General features: G+C 42.5%; 1 protein-coding gene across 1 annotated transcript; it reads left to right on the plus strand.

Annotated features, from left to right (window-relative positions):
* Positions 1–502: 502 nt before the first annotated feature.
* On the plus strand, positions 503–17,373 carry nsd2 (nuclear receptor binding SET domain protein 2). The gene is made up of 23 exons (XM_069662084.1): positions 503–552; positions 2,078–2,724; positions 3,139–3,307; positions 3,450–3,613; positions 4,062–4,505; positions 4,759–4,978; positions 5,345–5,407; positions 5,674–5,783; positions 5,897–6,005; positions 6,135–6,250; positions 6,453–6,542; positions 6,733–6,859; positions 7,280–7,480; positions 8,043–8,222; positions 9,046–9,202; positions 9,285–9,487; positions 10,629–10,732; positions 10,823–11,092; positions 12,817–12,933; positions 13,249–13,390; positions 13,501–13,607; positions 13,700–13,898; positions 14,047–17,373. The coding sequence occupies exons 2-23, from the start codon at positions 2,107–2,109 to the stop codon at positions 14,364–14,366; spliced, it is 4,230 nt and encodes a 1,409-aa protein (XP_069518185.1). The 5' UTR covers positions 503–552; positions 2,078–2,106; the 3' UTR covers positions 14,367–17,373.
* The last annotated feature ends 1,289 nt before the right edge of the window (positions 17,374–18,662 follow it).

Below are 18,662 nucleotides of genomic sequence, written 5' to 3' on the forward strand. Positions count from 1 at the left end.
CCCTCGTCTTTGGAGACCGGCCTACCAACCTTTTATTATCATTAACGTTGGGAAATGGCTGAATGCTCTCTGTATATTGCTTTCATTGTCATATTTCACTTTTTCGACTGTGACAGTTATGTGGTTTTGGCAAAACAATTAAAATGGGGATAGACAATTTGCGTGTTTAAAGTTATACGTTAGATGATAAAGTAGTCGTTAAGTAGTAGATAAAGTGAAATCCCGTTCACGTTATTGTTGTACGACATAAATAAAGATATATATGGTGAAAGCAAGAAATTTCAATTTAAAGTAATCCAGAAAAGTAGTGAAATGATGTCAAAAGAGACGGGAGACACCGGGGTCAGCTACTTCCTACGGTTAGGTTTTTTGAAAGGACCGGTTGGAGCCTCGCTCTGCTCTCGACCAATCAGAAGTCAGTATTTTTCGCGCTGGTCGGCCGGAGAGTTTGAGTTTCCCGCAAGCTTTTGATTCGACTCGAATGAAATCCTTCGCTTAACAGGATGAATATGGGCATTTTCTCCCTTTAACCGCCGAGAGGAGGTTTAACAGGTAACTACAAAGAAACGGCCTTTCATGTTATTGTCAGCCCTCTGCGTATATTGGAAGGCACCATGTTTTGCAAGTACACTTGTTCGGGCCGACCATCCATTTTAACAGGAGAGTACCTGCTAGCTAGCACGCAAGCTAACCCTGCTAACGTTAAGGGTGACTTGGTTTCAGTGGTACACTGGTTAGCTTTAGCTAGCACGGTTAGCTTTTTTGAAACGAGCTGTCATGGCGCCTATAAATTGGGCATATCAATGAAACAATAGCAAAACAGTTTAAACAAACTATCGCATTCGTCCAACTGTCCACCTATTTATTTATACACTTACTCTCGTATATCGTGTTGTGTAGCTAGCATGCTATCTGAGTGCGTTTAGCTTCAGGGTGGCGGCTTTGTCTATTTGCTGGAATGCGGCGTAATGGCTGACTGTATTAGTTGACAGGGATGCTGTTGTACGGTGTATAGCGAAAATGCTCGTCCCTGACTGGTATCCATGGGATTTCCACATCGTGGCTTCCGCTACAGGTTGTAGTCGGAGCCCGTTTCTTGCATGACATGATGGTGCAACCGCTGGCTGTCGTTGGTATTTACGTTGAACAGTCCAAACACTTGCACGTAGAAGCATCTTTAAAATGAAGGAGCGGTTGTTAAAAAATGTTAATGTTACAGCAACGGTAATGATAACTTAAGCCGCCTTGTAGTTACATTACATCTCAGCTAACTAATGGTTACTGTAAGTTCATTCATATTGCAACATGCGTGGTTTAAACTTTAGTTTGATACATTTAATTCCATGAATTACTACTCCCCTTTAGCGTTAACGTTATTTTCACTTGTCAGCTGCTTCCATTTCCGCGGCATTTCTAGCCGGTGATGCGGTGGTTACGCGTCGCAGCTAGCCACCCACTCATTGGGCATTCGCTGCATGCGGTGGAGCCTGCAGCCTGCCTTCTGCAGCCTGCCTCCTGCCTTCTCCATACCGCTCTGCACAGACAGCAGCTAGCCGCTAGCTAGTTCTTTTCCAGGAGAAAGGCAGCTTAAAATTGTCGCAGGAAGAGGTTTTCCGCCCGCCCAGTGTTTTTTGTTCATATGCAAGGATGTAATCGAGAATGTGTTCTACTTGTCCTCGTTCTCATTAGTTGTGATAAATGCATGTGTTTGGATTTCAGTGAGTTATTGGTGTTCTTTTGCAGCACAGAGGTAACGTTACTGTTGCGGCTGACTTCTGGTTACTCTAGTCGCTCGACTTTCTTATAAAAACATCTAAACTACTACGCGGTTGGACATTCCGTGACAGGTGCAGTTTTCTCTGTCGCCTCCAAGCTCTCTGTTCATGCTCCGCTGGAGCGAGTGAGTGCCATTTTGTAAAAATTGTAACGATATGGTAACAGGATTTACATCCCAGAATTCCATTTTGCAAATTGCAAGAATAAGGAGCAGCATATTCTGCATGCTTGATATTGTTAGTGTTTTCTTGTTCAACCTGTGATATGACAAGTTTCCATGTGTGTGTTCTCTGTCCTGTAGCTCAGTGAGCCTGGAGGGGGTTAGATGGGATGGACAGCAAAGGTAGCTCACTGCCTTCAATGCCTGAACCAGCCAACCCGATCAGCATGAAGCAGCCACCGGAGTGCCTCAGTGTACGGAAAGGTGGGGGGGACATGAGCAGTGACCCCACTCTACTATTGGACAAAGCTGCTGCCCAGCTAGCCGCCACAGTACAAGACGGTGTCCTTCAGAAGATGGCTGGCCACAGTCATAACAATCACAGCCACGAGAGGCTCAAAGACCTCACCTCCCGAGTGCTCAATGGGGACCAAGACACACTGCCTAAGCTTTGTGCTCCAGAGACACCAATGCTCAAGGGTGCTGAGGCTCCTGCTACGAATGGCACACATCAGCACAATTGCACCCCTCATACTGAAGCCGAACTGAAGGTGACAATACCCCAGGTGGTCAAGCAGCCGCTGTTTGAGCCCAGCTTTGCCAATGGGACCAGTTTCGCCACAACCACAGAGGATACTATATCTGGACCAGAGAAGAGACAGGACGTTAAGAAGAGGAGGGGAAGACCTCACAAACCAAAACCTCAGCCAAACCTCAGTTCCTCTGCCCTCCCTGCGGACCCACTTGACCACACAAATGCTGAAGATGGAACCGGAGCGGCTGATGAGGTTTTTATTTTATATCGACTTTTGAGATACTAAGGATGAATACTTTTTAAAGTTAGAACTAGTTTATATACACTACAATATTGCCAATACTGGTTAAAAGACAACCATTAGCACAGTTATGTACTACAGCTATGCTAGTGGGTGGCATTAAGACAAAATGGTCTTCCATTAATGCTAAATCTGTACAGGCAGAAAAAGTCAAACAAAAATGTATAGAACATTTGCTGAAAGAGAGTCCCACAATGTCTGATTTGTGTATGAATAGTAGCAGGTGTAACACACTTAAAGTTATGCATATATGTCTGAAATAATTTTGTGAAAGGTAATATATTTTTGGAAAGAAAAGGTGTCCCCAACCTTCATTAATTTCTAGTTCTATCTATTGATTAACTGATGTTTTTTTCTCTTCTCCAGCCTGATCTCAGCCCAGAGTTGGCGGAAGAGGCTCCAGTTGAGTCGCCTCTGCACATTCATTTTACTGTTGGTGATTTGGTTTGGTCCAAGGTGTCGGGATACCCCTGGTGGCCCTGCATGGTGACCACAGATCCAGAATTCAACAATCACTGCAAACAGAAACAGAAAGGTGAGACACTATCAGTACATCTAACTTTGCAAAGTGATGTTAATTAAAGGGCAAATGTTTCAGTATAAGTGACATATTTTAAAATACAAGATTTTTTTTAACAGTTATGTTATTTAACATGTTTTTGTTTTGTTTTTAGCAGGCAACAGCAGGTTGGGTTTTCTTTACCATGTGCAGTATTTTGGAGACGCCCCAGAGAGAGGCTACATCTTTGAAAAGAACCTGGTGTCCTTCACGGGGGAGGATCAATACCAGGAGCTCAGCCAAGGCAACAAACAGCCAGCCTCCCGTGTAATCCACAAAAAGGTGAATTAACTGCATTTATCATGCCATGCTCCTGCACATTGGCCTGGAGAGCTTTCAGTGTTGAAATACTTCCTTCTTTACATATTTTGTGCCAGATTCTCTCTTATCTTTTAATTTCTAACAAGTTGGAAAAGTATCACGTCAAGTCAAACTTGTATTTTAGAGCCTAAATGAGACATAACTATGTATCAGAGGGCTTTATAGTTTGTTCTGCATTAGACACTCCCAGGACAGAACGACATTTGCTACGTGCCCATGTGTCCAGAATGAAGGCCAAACAAAGAATCTCATATTATACAAATTCTGAAGCACAAATTACAGAAACACTTGGATTGTAGCACGCGTGTTACGTAATGGATCCAAAGTGTAGAACAAATGATAAAAGCTGTCACATGTTGCCCTCTGCCTCGTGTCTCCTCATATAACTTTTTCTCCCTATGTCATGCAGATGGCTCCCTCTGTGCCCCGTAAACTCAAGGCTCAGTGGAACATGGGCATCATTCAGGCCAAGGAGGCCCTCAGCATGTCACTGGACGAGCGCATGGCCAACTTTGCTTTTGTGTACGAAGATGACGGGCCTCACCTGAACCCCCACATCCTGGAGAAGTTGAAACCAGAACCAAGCGAAGTGATGGAGCAGGAAACCGAGTCCAGGCTTTGCCCGGAGCTCCCCTCCCTGCTGGTGGAGCCTTCAGACGACCCCACGTATGACCCCACAGCCGCCCCTCAGTCCCAGGAAAGCACTTCAACCGGCGAAGCACCCAAAAGAGAACTCAAAACGGGAGTATGGCAGAAAAGGGGCAAAGGCCATATAAATGGTGTCCTCTTGAAAAATAAATTGAAGGTCTCAATTTCCTCTAAGGTGATGCTTGATCAGCAGACAGTCTCACAGGTAAGAATAACTCACTATTATTTAGAATCAGGGGAATTCTGTTGTGTAAAATTTTACCTCCCAGAAGGAAAAAAGCTTCAGGGATGGAGTACAGGTTAAATATAGCAAAAGGTTGTATTAACCCACAACTAGCTACATTATTGAAGCTTTTAATATCTGCTAGAATTTGCAATAGAAATTCACAGTTGGGGTCAAATTCTCACAGCTTTTTTATCAGATTTTATCATTTATCAATCGGTTGTTTTCTTCACAGGATTCCACCACTTCTACACCTGATATTCAGTCTGAATCAGTGATACCTCAGAAGAAAAAGAGAAGACCGAGGCAGGCTCAGTCTCCCACGAAGGCCGTGAGGAGGAGGAAAAAACCTGCAACGGACAGCGCATCTAACCCCGCGAAGAAAAGGAAACCAAAGCTGGTTTCTTCAACAGCCGATATCTCAGAACCGGTCTCACTTCCAGTTTCACTTCCAGGTTGGTTGAAAGTTGAAACGCAGGCACCAGGTTAACAATATCCGTCAGTTAATAGAAGGTTAAACCTGGCTTTGTTTGGTTGGTTGTTTTAAACTGGAATATGTGGCCTGTAAAACAGAAGTGCTTGTGTTATTGTGGAGTTTAACACTAAATGTGACAAGTATATTTAAGAAATGTCCTTCGTGATTGTAGAGAGAGGGTTCATGTTTGTCGTGAGACTGCTTAAACAAAGTAAACAGTTACCCCATGACTGCTCTGAAGTTTAAAAGTAGAGTTGTCTTGATAGTACAAATACTTGTACGGTTACTTTTGATCCCAAGACTGTTTCTTAAGATTAATTTAAGCCGAGCCTTTTGTTTTTCACAGTTGACAAAGTGAGGAGAAGGCGAAAGAAACAGACTCCAGAAGAGCAAAGGACTGATTCCCCAGGTGAGTGGGTTGATTTTGTTGTATTTCTCAATAGAAAAGTACAGATTGTCTCATTCATAAAAAAATAAAATAAAAAAAAGCTAAATTTCCCCTTCAGCTAGGTGTGTCTGCATTATTTTGTCTTTGTCATTAGTAGCGTGGCACATGGTGGGAAAATTAAATCATCGAGCTTCTCTAAAGGCTGCCAGAAAATGTTATCAGCATTTCCGGTTCTACCCATTAACTTCAGACATAAATCGAAGTCACATTTTTGTTGTTCTTTTTAGTCAAAAGGGAGCGGAAGAAGGCCTCTAAAAGGCCACTAACAGATGCTACGGCAGACCAGGTGCAGCAGCCTAAAAGGAGACGTAGAACAAACAAGGATGCTGAAAAACAGGTGAGGTGTCTATCCGGTATGATTTCATTTCAGACCTGGGCTAATGTCGAATAAGAATCGTCATTAAGGACTTGCTGTGGACAATTTTAATCATTTGCCAATGAAACTCTCAGGTTCCAACTTCAGAAGGAACGGAGAAAAAGCGACGAAGAAGGAAGAAAACAGACACAGACGTACAAGAAACCAAGAAGCGAGTGAGAAAGTCAAAAGCTCTCCTCACAGGTAAGCCTTTTGTTACTCTGCTGCTGTGCTTCTCTTTTAAATTCAAACCTGCAACCTCGCACATCTTAGTTGTGTTGTTTCGGCTCTGCAGGACTTGGTTGTCATTGTCCTAACATTTTATTTACACAGATGATCAAGACGCAGAGAAACCAAAGCGTAGGAGGAAAAGGAAACGGGATGGAGAGAACCAGGCCACGCCCACCAAGGCAAAGAAGAGGCGGTCCTCCCTGTGTCCTGACCCTGAGGTGAGAGGGAGTAAACCCCACATCAGTCTGATTCACTAGTAAAGTGTTCTATAGCCACAATTCACAAACAGATTTTTTTCCTTCACGGTCTGTTGGAGACACATGGACTCTTTGTTGTGATAAATTGGGTTGCAGATGGTGAGAATGTATTGCTGTGGTCTTACTGATTTAAAGTTCCTAACACGGTGGTTATGTGCTGCAGGGTTCTGGGAGTGAAGAACGTCCTGATTCTCCAAGCGACAGCTTAGACGGGATAAAGAAGGGTGAAAGGAAGAAAGAGTTTGTCTGCCAGGTCGGTCTGCAACTTCAGTATTTGCTGCTTCACACGTCTCAAAATACAACAACTTTTAAATCCTTAAATTACCACGGCAGTGTGCTGGTTTATGACTGTCAGCCATCCACAATGGACAGTGGAATTGTCCAATTGGCCGGACCCTTATTTTCCATTTTAGATGTGTGAATTTTCCACCTTTTTCCTACAGACGTGTGAGCAGGCGAGTGAGGAATTGGTACCCTGTGAAGGCCAGTGTTCTGGCATGTATCACCTCCACTGTCTGGGTGTGTCATTCAAACCTGAAGACAAGCTGCAGTGTCAGGAGTGCAGCACAGGTGAGAGGTTCTGACTTTTTCCAGCACACATGAGAATGACCGGTCATTTTATGTTATAAGAGACAGCTTGTCTCACCACTGTAATCATTTAAGTGCCACTTTGATTGCTTTTGAGGCAAAAATATCCACGAAAAAGTCCTTGTATTAACAGTCAGTTATTTTGTGATGAATTAATCCTTTTCATTTGTAGACTAATCGATCAATAATATAGCCTTGAAATTGTCTTGAAGTCAAAATGGTTGCTAATGCCTTGATTTGTTTGCAGCCCACTTTTTAGATGAAATAAATTGTATTTAAAGTGAGTCTTATACGCTGAATTTTACAGGAGTTGTTTCGATCAGGTATTAAGATGTTAGTAGCAGGTTAATAATTGTTGTTTTAACATTTTTTCCTCCTTATTCCCTCCGTTTCCGCTCTCAGGGATTCACTCATGCTTCAGCTGTAAGAAGTCGGAGGGCACGGTGCGTCGCTGCCACGTCCCGCACTGCGGCAAGTTTTACCACGAGGCGTGCATCAGCCTCAACCCCCTCACTGTGTTCGACAACAAGGGCTTCCGCTGTCCGCTCCACGCCTGCCTCAGCTGCCACTACGGCTGCCGCACCAAGCAAAAGTCCACCAAAGGTAAGGCTCTGACTTTAAGTCCTGAGACTTGAGTTCAGTCCTCGACCCCATTTTTATGTTTCTGCTGAACTTCAGACCAACTAATGGAAAGTGTTTGTTCTAAAGCTGCGTGGGAAGAGCATTTTTGAGTCAACTGTCCATTTTATTAGCTGTAAAGGAAACTTATCATCCATTTCGGCTGTGAACATGATGACATTTAGGGAGTTTCAGAATAGATCTCTTCTGTGTAAGAACGAAAGAAGATGATTTTGATCAAGTTTATTGTTAAAAAACATTTCAGAAATACTGTTTTCTAATATAAAGAATATATTCAACCTTACAGTTACAAATTATGAAGTACCATTTACAAAATTAAAGGCACAAACTTGCTAAAGAAATGCATATTTATTTGTCGAAAGGGGTCTTTTATGTCTTCCAGCAGCAGCACCCATGTATTCTAAAGGATAAATGATCCTTTTTGCTTTTCACATTTTTGTTACCTATGACAAAGCATTTTTGTCATCTGCTGCTGAATGATAAAAATCGTTCTAATTTCCTGTCCCTCTCGCTCTCCGTTCTGTAGGAAGGTTGATGCGTTGCCTCCGCTGCCCTGTCGCGTACCACGTTGGTGACCAGTGTGTGGCTGCGGGCAGTGAGATGGTCACCAACTCCGCCTTCATCTGCACCAACCACTTCCACCCCAAGAAGGGCTACAGCCACCACAGTCACGTCAACGTCAGCTGGTGCTTCGTCTGCTCCAAAGGTTTGCCTCTTCCCATACCCATATAGATCATTTCTTTGTCTTTCTAACCAGCTAGCATTTTTGGGTCTTCTGTGCTTTCAATAAATCAATTTCAGCTGTTATTATCTTAATTTTTGTATCCGTTTTGCAGTGTAGCAGCACCCAAATCAGGATGCATGTTGGCTGGTGATCAGTTTAATTTAGATGTGCCAGCAAATGCAAATGCATTTTTTATTTTGTAAGCAGAGGTGTTCAAACACCCACAAGACCATGCTCTTATCTGATGTAACAGCTCTCCAGAGACAATTATTTAAAGTGTAAATGGTTGTAAATGTTCTTTCAGAGCAAAAAAAAGTGCACTCTGAAAATAATGTATCTTCCTGAAAATCTTCTTCTAAAATGAGGAAATCAATTCAGCCTCTACTAGTTTGAGTGTGATGCTATTAATCACACAGGAAACGCTGACCTTCAGAAGATCCTGTTTCAGAACACACACCCAGTTTTGCAGACACGGCTTAAATGTTGTGTTGGACGTATTCTATGAAACTATTCAACCTGATACTGAACAAAAATGATACTGATTGTGGTTTTTGGAGGCACTGCAACAATTATCCTCCTGTATCCTCATGTAACACACACAGAACAACAGTTTGTGTGTGTGTGGGTGGCTAAATGAGTGGGCACCTGGCAGTTATTTTGGCAGCCAGTTGCGTGTTTATTGCGCTTGTTTTTATCGCTCTTGAACGTGATGACTCAACTGCAATTAGTGTAAATCGTTCATCACACCCATCTGTAAGGCCTTATAAGGTTTCACTGAATTTCTCTGGCATGTATTTTGTCGCAGGAGGGCAGCTGCTGTGCTGCGAGTCTTGTCCGGCTGCGTTTCATCCCGACTGCTTGAACATCGCTATGCCCGATGGGAGCTGGTTCTGCAACGACTGTCGGGCTGGAAAGAAACCCAAATACAGAGACATCATCTGGGTCAAACTCGGGACATACAGGTCAGAGGAACTGAGTCCAGATTCTGTTTAGTGTTTGTGCTCTAATGCCTGTATAAATAACCCATGTCTCCTCCTCCTTCAGATGGTGGCCTGCAGAGATCCACCACCCCAGAAACATCCCCACCAACATCCAGCACCTTCGACATGAGATCGGGGAGTTCCCGGTCTTCTTCTTTGGCTCCAAGGACTACTTCTGGACCCACCAGGGCCGAGTGTTTCCGTACATGGAGGGCGACCGGGGCAGCAAGCACCAGAGGACCGGCATCGGCAAAGTCTTCAAGAATGGTGAATATTTAGACGACGATATTTAGAGAAATAAGTATTTTAAAACTACAGACGACTATAGACGCATCAAAGAACAACTGCTACACATACGCACGTTTCTCTTTTGTTTGAAGGTTGTATTTACTTTCGTTACTTCTCATACATTATACCCAACTAGACAAACTTATGTGCAAACAATATAAAAAAGTATACAAGACCCAATTTAAGTATCTGGATTTAGACTAGTTCTCAAATCGCAGAGGTCTGTAAATGATCGTTGATTTCTCCTAAGCATGATTACAAACCTTTTTGTAGTATAGCAACATTTATTTTTGAAGCAGCATATTAAAGAGCAGCTCCAGTCATGTTTTAAGACATGAAATGCTCTGCTTGAAATCATAAATTGTGTCTGTTTTTTCTGCAAAATATGTTTAATTACCTTGTAAAAATCCTCCCAAGCATCTCCTCCTTCTCCCTCATTAAGAGTTCCTGAATCTCCATAGGCCCCGCCCACTATGTACGACGTTTCTCCTTAAGTCAAATTACAGCCAAAAACAAAACACATCTCTGCCATCGTTTAGTGGCAACTTGTTGAACCTTGGCTAGCTTGAAATGAAGTAATTAGTAGTAGTAAAGTTAATGTTAGTAGTGAAAAATGACTGACGGTTACAGCTGGCTCACTTATCGCCGAAGTGGTTGCTATAGGTTGCACATAGTAGCCCCTTTTACACTGCCAGTTCAAGGTGGGATTATTACAGAATGCAGAATGGTGGGGCGAAGTTGTTCCGCCGCTGAGCCGGCATCTGAGGTAGTAACAGAGGCGTAATAGAAATGGCGTCTGTGTAAACTGCAGAGCCGGCAGGGCGGAACAGTGCTGGGATTGGCTCCTTAGGTTTGTGACGTCTCAAACCTGCCAATCTGAAAACGTGTTGTTCAGCCTGTCCTTGGTACACTGCAGTTTAAAAGCAGACAGGCTCAGCCATGGAGATGACTGCTGATGTTGTCCCTGATATGTCTTGTAGCGCATGAGAAACACCACATGGAGATGTTTACAAGGTTAAACACTTGATGTTCACTGGAGGGGGGCTTTAAGTTAAATGTTGAGATACATTTTTCTGCAGACTAAATGTAATCAAGCCTTAACATTGTTTTGTTTCTTCAGCTCTGTTGGAGGCTGAAGTTCGTTTTAAGGAGATCAAAATAAAACGAGAGGCCAAGGAGGCGCAAGAGAACAGCCGAAAACCTCCCCCATATAAATTCATCAAGGTCTGGTGTCTCTCTGTTTTAAATGCACTTTAAAGATACTCGTTGTTGTTGGGAACTTCTTTTCTTAAGTTTTATTTCTCCTTCTTTCAGGTCAACAGACCCATCGGTAGGGTTCAGGTCTACGCCGCAGACATCTCTGAGATCCCCAAGTGTAACTGCAAGCCGTCAGTCGAGAGGCCGTGCGGGTTCGAGTCAGAGTGTCTGAACCGCATGCTGCAGTACGAGTGCCACCCTCAGGTGTGTCCCAGCGGGGAGCGCTGCTGTAACCAGGACTTCACTAAACGTCTCTACCCGGAGACCAAGATCATCAAGACGCCCGGCAAAGGCTGGGGCCTGGTGGCTCTCAGGGACATCAAGAAGGTGAGAAATTGCCAATGTATTAGACATACTGGCGTTTTTAATGGGTTGAAAAATGATGTTTGTTTTTATGAATTGTGAAAGATTCAAGACAAAAACATCTCCGTGTTTTCTTGTTGCGCACAAAGCTTTAATAAGTCAGCCAGGCCAACATATAGGCAGACATTGGCTCATTGCAGTTTTCTGGCTTCTGTGTGTATGAAAGCAAATGAATGACAAGAAATGGATGTTCAGAAATACCAAAGATATGTTTTGAAACTACATCTCTATCCTGTAAATTTACAGAAGAGTAGTTTGAAGTTTATTTTTCAGCTGTAAGATGTTTTATTAATGATTCATTATAGAAATAATATATAATTAAATAAGAGGGATGCACAATAATCTTGTCACATTATCGGTATCTGCAGAGTATGGCTTGCAAATGACATAAGCATCTGCAGATATGTCATTTTTCTGCAGATAAAACAACTCTTTAATTCTGCCTAAATGCTCGATGACTCCCTAAAAAAGCTTGACGTAATGCTCCGTAGTGCGTGCGCACTGTCTGCGCAAAGTTGTCAACAATATACAAATAAAGACTAGATGCTGCATTCAGGTGCGCTCAGAATGATCAGACACGTGATGTTTTGTACAACGTCTCTTCTGTCGAGCGTGAAGAAAGGTGCAAGATGTCTGCTTTATGACCAATACAATAAGAGTTGGCATGATATCAATTCCACTACAGGGGAGACTTGATGTTCTCTGCAATTAGGCGGAAAAAAACATGTACATGTCCCCGACAATTGTATTTAAAAAAAAGCAGTTCTTGAAACAAATATCTCTCAAATATCAGCTTTGCCCTAGAAACCCTATATCAGTTAGGTTATACTTGATATGTTGTTTACTTGGAGACATTTCTGGTGTCAAGACAAGTTTAGACCTGCCTTTTTGGCAGGTAATCTACACCCAGCACAATGCATCACAACCATAGACTGTATGAAAACATGGACGACATGAAGCTCCCTAAAAGTGAAGCCAAAACACTTCGGGCGCCCCCTGCTGACTGGCTGCAGTATAGGTCATAAAGCCCGCCTCCTCCATGTTAACAGGTGGAACATGAGTCAAACTATAAAATCAACATACACGTCCGATACATTTTTCTCAAACATGGTTTCTGTCATTATAGCTAGTTATTATCATGGTGATTTACGTCCAAGTGTTCATTTTTCTGACAAGTTTATTTTTAATTAGTTATTTGATGCTGTCAAAATGATGATTGACAGCTCTGTTGACAAATTCGGCTACTGCAGCCGATCTGTTCCGGGTGAGCAGAGTGGAGGACGATCTGTGAGTGGAAACGTACCTAAAACAATCACTACAGTCATTGAAGTTTCCATACCTGTGAACGTTAACCTCTGTTAAACACGCCGGCGCGCTGGCTCCATATGACGTCGAGATGGCTGCGCCTATCACGGGGGCTATTTTGGCATCAATTTCGTACAATCGGAGCAGATGGAGACGCGTTGTCCATCTATATATACAGTCATTGATCACAACAAGGAGATATTCAGGCTTGTATACAGTGCCATCTAAAGTCTAGGCACTGTGTTCACTTTGGCATCTAAGGGTATTTTTCCCCTGAACCGTGTTTTTTAAAAATCGCTTAAATCCCCTTTGATGAAATGTTGTAAGGACATCAGAATCAAGACAAAGCCGCTCTCAGATCTGACGTGACCTTTCTCAAACAGGGTGAGTTTGTGAACGAGTACATCGGGGAGCTGATAGACGAGGAGGAGTGCAGGGCGAGGATCAAGTACGCCCATGAAAACAACATCACAGACTTCTACATGCTCACCATCGACAAGGTTAGTGCCCAACAGGAGGTCTGAAAATACTCTCTGCTCCGCTGTGTGTCGGGGCGCTGCTCGCTCAGCAGCTGTGCCATTTCCACTCGGAGCGACAGAAACAGTATTGCATTGGGAATGTTGCATGGCAGGTGAATGTAACATTACAGAAGTCAATACTACAAAAGGAGATGAATGTTATACACGCAGATGTTTAAGCTAATAATATAACAACTGGACTAATGGTGGTAGATGTGGTGATGTTGGTTGAATAGATTAATGAGTGTTTAAAGCTGATTTAAATCACTGACTCAGACTTTCTTAACCTTTTTAAAGGATCGGATCATCGACGCTGGTCCGAAGGGAAACTACTCTCGCTTCATGAACCACAGCTGTCAGCCAAACTGTGAGACGCAGAAGTGGACGGTGAACGGCGACACTCGGGTCGGCTTGTTCGCCGTCTGCGACATCCCAGCAGGTGAGGCTTGTTACCTGTCTGCAGAGTCCTCTCACATCTTTGCAGAAAATTTAATATTTAGTCCCATCTCCTCATCCTGTTAATTTTTCTAACTATGACTTTGTTTGCAGGTACTGAGCTGACCTTTAATTACAACCTGGACTGCCTCGGGAATGAGAAGACTGTCTGCCGTTGTGGTGCCCCAAACTGCAGCGGTTTTCTTGGTGATCGACCCAAGGTGAGTTTCACATCCAAAATGCCCTTTCAGATTTTGTTAGAAATCTACCAAGCATTGATTGAATGTATCCCAACCTGCGATCTTCTCTGCAGAACTCAAACGGCCAGACAGCCGACCCAAAAGGAAAGAGGTTGAAGAGAAAGTATAAAAAGAGGAAATCTGAGGGAAAGAAGAAGTCTGACGACGAGTGTTTCCGCTGCGGGGACGGAGGGCAGCTGGTGCTCTGTTGCAAGAAGGCGTGCACCAAAGCTTATCACCTGTCCTGCCTGAACCTCACCAAGAGACCCTTCGGTAAGAGACACCAGAAACAAACTGACAGCAGCCATATAAACACATTTTTAGACATTTTTAAGTTAAGCCCTTTTCTAATGTTTGCATAAATTTTAATCATTCTTATCGGATCATCATTATTCTTCGCTTATTTCTTGGCTCTTTGCAGGCCGCTGGGACTGCCCCTGGCACCACTGTGACGTCTGCGGGAAAAACTCTGAGGCCTTCTGCCAGCTCTGCCCCAACTCCTTCTGCAAGTCTCACCAAGAGGGGGCGCTGCGTCCCTGGCCTCCCACAGGACAGCCGTGCTGCCTGGAGCACGATGAGCAGGAAGGAATGGACAACCACGTTCAGGATGTCAGCTCTGAGACGATCGTGACGACCGCCACTACTGCCAGCATCGCCGGCCGCCCCCCTAAAGGCTCGAGGAAGGCAGGAGGAGCCGAGGCCAAAACAAAGGGCTCCAGGAGGAAAGCAGCAGAGGCCTAAAGTGACCTTTGATCCCTCAGAGACGCAAAACACCAAACTGAACTCTGACACATGCATCCTAGTTCCTGAAGAAATATAAACCCCTCGTTATGTCTTCAAGACCACAAAAACAAGGCACTGTACATGTTCATCATCAGGGAAAGCCGCTGATCTCTCACATGCTCGGCAGCAGCCTCCAGCTCGTCGCTCGGACTTCTCACATTTTTGTTTTTGAACATTTTCAGGTTTATTTTCCCTCATCTGCACTGATGTGAACCATCTGTGGTAAAGCACAAAACAGCGGAGCTAGCGCAGGTCAGGATGCTTCGGCTAGTGGATTCTAACCGTCATCCTTCCACCAACCAAACTGCATTTTTAATTTTTGTTTTATATTTTGATTTTAAAATAACAAAAGAAGCCGGTTGGTTTCTGCAAAAAGAGAAAAACCTCCACACAGCCGGGAGTATAACTGAGCAGCAGCGTCACCTTCTGCTACCTTGAATCTCAGTCCCCCGACGCTCACCACGGATGATCTTGAACAGCAGAGTTTTATAGCTATAAATATATATGTGTATATCAAAGACCAAAATTATGATTACTGGAGTAGTGTAAGTCATCAGACAGGTTGCCAAATGGATTGTTTTTATTTTTATATATAGTGTAAATATGCCAGATGTAATATGGAACACCAAGACACTATGGATAGGCCTCAGATGACCTCTTTACTTCTTCGTAACCATAGGTTACGTTTAACTGTAGGCTTTTGTTTGTTATTTTACAAACTGTTTTGCTTTAGCTCAGTTTTACTGTTTAGATTTGATTTGTTTCTTTCTGGATGCTGAACAAAAGCACCACAAACTGTTACTCCCTTTCCGGTGATCGAGTTTCAGAGAGCAATCTTTAAACCGCCGTCTGACCTGGGAACACTAATGTGAGGTTTAAAGGTCGTCACTGCTCCCTGCTGAGCCACGTAAATGAAGGAACGCGTGCGATTTTTCTTTTCTTGAACGTTTTTCTAACTGGAGTTTTGAGTCCTCGCCTTTAGGTGCTGTTTATTTTTGAAGTATCTTAAATCTGGGGTGCAAAGATTTTTCTTTATAAATACACATCCTGCAGATCCAGAATCGCTGGCCGGGTTTTTATCGATCTTAAACTCACTTGTAGCCGAGGTTTTAAAAGATCTTTTTAATCCTCAGGAGGTTTTTACTCTTAAGCTGCATCCTGTTTTTTGTTGAATAGTTAACACGGGCGAGCAGCACACTGGCTAACACCTTGTAACTGCTGTTTTGGTAAATGTTTCGTATTTGTACTCTACTTGAAGAGCAGAGTACGGTGGCCATTGTAGGACATGTTAGGCTTACCTCTGTTTATCATTCTCAGTGGTCTGTGAGCTCCTGCTACCTTTTCTTATCGTCTCTCTAATCGACATAACTCCCATTTTTGGCTTCGATAAAACCATTTGCATCATCAAACATCAAAGACAAAGTAACGACTGGGAAACTCGACAACAAATTAAAATATGGATGAGTGATGTCAGCCAGAACATTTGACTCACAGTAATCTTTCAAAGGTTAAAACGTCGATCATTCCCAGGCTCCAGCTTCTAAGTTGGGACCATTTGCAGTGTTTCTTTTTACGTCATAATAAACTAAATATCTTTGCTTGTTTTGTCTGACCAAAGGTTCAAAACACACTTAGATTATATCGAAAAAAAGCCGCCATAACTTTTCTAATGCCTTAGGTGATATCATCAGAGATTAAAAGCCCAGGCATTTTAATATAATAGAAATAATCGGCAGATTCATCAATGAAAATGGTTACTTGCAGCCCTCATGCATGTGGTGCTACTTGAGCAAAACACTGTATTTTCTTTCAAACCCTCAGGGACAAGCTCTGCAGTCTTACAACCATCTTCAATTCAGCAATGGGAACGCTTGCATTTGCTAGCATGCTATGCAAACAGGTCCAGCTTAATGACACTCATGTATGCGTAGTCTACATTAGCTGGTGTGAAGCTGGGGCCTTTTTAATTTCTCATTTTGACAAATATTAACCAAACGCAGCCCAAACACGATCATGTGCAGCGTCACTCATGAGTGTGTTGATTCTGCATCATGCTTTAACACCTGTGCCTACAGACGCAAGCTGTTTTAATTCTAAGATGAGCCATGTCTGATAAGATAGAGCTGAGTCTGAAATGTCCTAAAAAGGCCACCATACTAGCTTTTAAACTTGTTTCAGGTGGGACAGAAAAGCTGGTCATCTTAACTCTTTGCGTTCACAGTTCAGAGATGAGGTTAACAGTGATTATTTATGCTTGCAAAATAATGAATCCGTCATATTTAAGTTGTGTCAAACAAAAAAGAACATTTTGAAGAATTGATCATTAATCTTTTTTTTTATTCCGGGGCAGTTACACCTCGTTTTTCTTTAACGGCAACACAGTGGCTTCAATCTTGGTGCTCTTTTTATTTCATATTTTGACAGTCATAAAAATCTGACTCTCCAAACTGGCAGCTTGTAATAGCAGTTTAACGTCAAAGCTATCCGTTCTTTTGTCTTTGTTCTCCAACATACCTGATTTGTACAGAAGCAGCAGGACACCATTTTTATAACTGCACCTTTTTTATTTTCCTCTACTGTTCTCATTTTTCCCAGGGCGTGTGAATGGGACATGTCCGGCGGTGCAGCGAGTCTCGTAGGAGTATTCTCCACTTTGTGTGTATCCTAACCTTGTTGTGTTGAGTGAATGTAGTCCAGTTATTTTTGTAAGCACTGTAACTCCCTGTAGAGCTGAAGTGTAACGTGTGCGTAGGGGTTTCATTCTGTAACTACTGTCATAGTAAACCAGAGACTAATATGTACATAATGTATAAGTGGTAATAGTGATGCATCTATTGTAAATATCATACAATTTCTCTGACATTGTATGTTTTTTTTTGTTTTTTTTCTTGATGCAGTGCTGAAACACTTTTGTGCAGGATCTCACGTCTGTTGAATCGTGCAATAAAAAGTGACCAAACATGCATCCTGTCTCCATGTGCTGCACTTTTGTTATCCCTCAGTTTTATGTTTCTCTTTTGACAGTGTATACCTCTTTTAATATAACTGAATCAGACTCACCTACCTGCTTAAAACTTTGAAGCCTTAAAATATTGCAAAAGGTCCTCTGTGAAGTGGAAACTTCTAGCTTCACTTTTTTTTTCTGGTCAAATGTAACTGTTTAATTGTGATGAGTAGAGCTAAAATAAAATTATAGACAAAAATGTAATCCGTGACAGTAATCTGTCATTTTTTTTCATTGTTTTTTTTTAAGGGTATGCCCTGCAAGACAATGGAGGTTAAAGTTATAATCTCAAAGATCAGTTTTGCTCTCTTTGGCGGCGCCTATGGCGATAAGCAGTAATTGCGGGAGCACACTTTCCCAGATATCCAGACAGTGCTGCATGTGTGCCGTCCACGGTTGGCCCCAGTTATAACTCTTGATTTTCCTGGACTCTTCAAAGACTGTTTGCCTTCATCTGAGTGTCGAGTTTGTTTCTTTTTTTGGGGATTTTCTCTTATTTTTGAAGATGTATCTGTAGTCATCCATCTTTTCTTTGTTTGTTCAGCCATAGTAGATTACTGTTTACTCGCAACACTTGCTGAGAGCGGAAAAGCAGCCGCTTAGCTCCGCCCACCCTCTCTGGCAGACCAACCACTGCTGGCTGATGGAAAACGCGTCACTAACTGGGCGCCGCTTGAGATTTTTTCAGCTAAATTTGCCACAGACACCCAGTCTGTAATACTGCGAATGCAAAGGCTTTCATCAGTCGGCCATAGGCTCAATCACCTTTGTGTTACCTCATTCAGTGATGGTTAGTGACTTAACAGACTTTTATTTAAATGAAAATCTTCAAGATTATTACTTTAATTGAATTGAATTTTTATTTAAGTTAATGAAAATTTCAATTGAACATCTGCATGTCTCGACTCTTAAGGAAAGTTGTTATAATTACTGTGTATTTTCCACTGGCCTGAATCGGTAAGAAATGTTACTGTTGATTCTTTTATCTTTAATGGTTTTAGACACTATCATAGTATACTCTTCATAGAATACTCTTACTATACAGTTACTGGTACTATACAGACCACATTCAAACCCTGTGACCAAATTAAACTTAAACTTAAATTTGTGCAGCATTTCACTTGAACATTTTCCCAAAATTCAACTTGACCGATTTGGTTGTTTGGAAACTTTTGGAGCTTAATTTAAGTAAGAGTTATTCTGATTACACAGCGACCAAAAACAGTCCTCTCCTGATTGAAGAATCAACT

This window comes from Semicossyphus pulcher, unplaced genomic scaffold, assembly GCF_022749685.1.
Source record: "Semicossyphus pulcher isolate SPU_LCO1_2020_fin unplaced genomic scaffold, fSemPul1.0.p SCAF_14, whole genome shotgun sequence".
Classification (NCBI taxonomy): domain Eukaryota; kingdom Metazoa; phylum Chordata; class Actinopteri; order Labriformes; family Labridae; genus Semicossyphus; species Semicossyphus pulcher.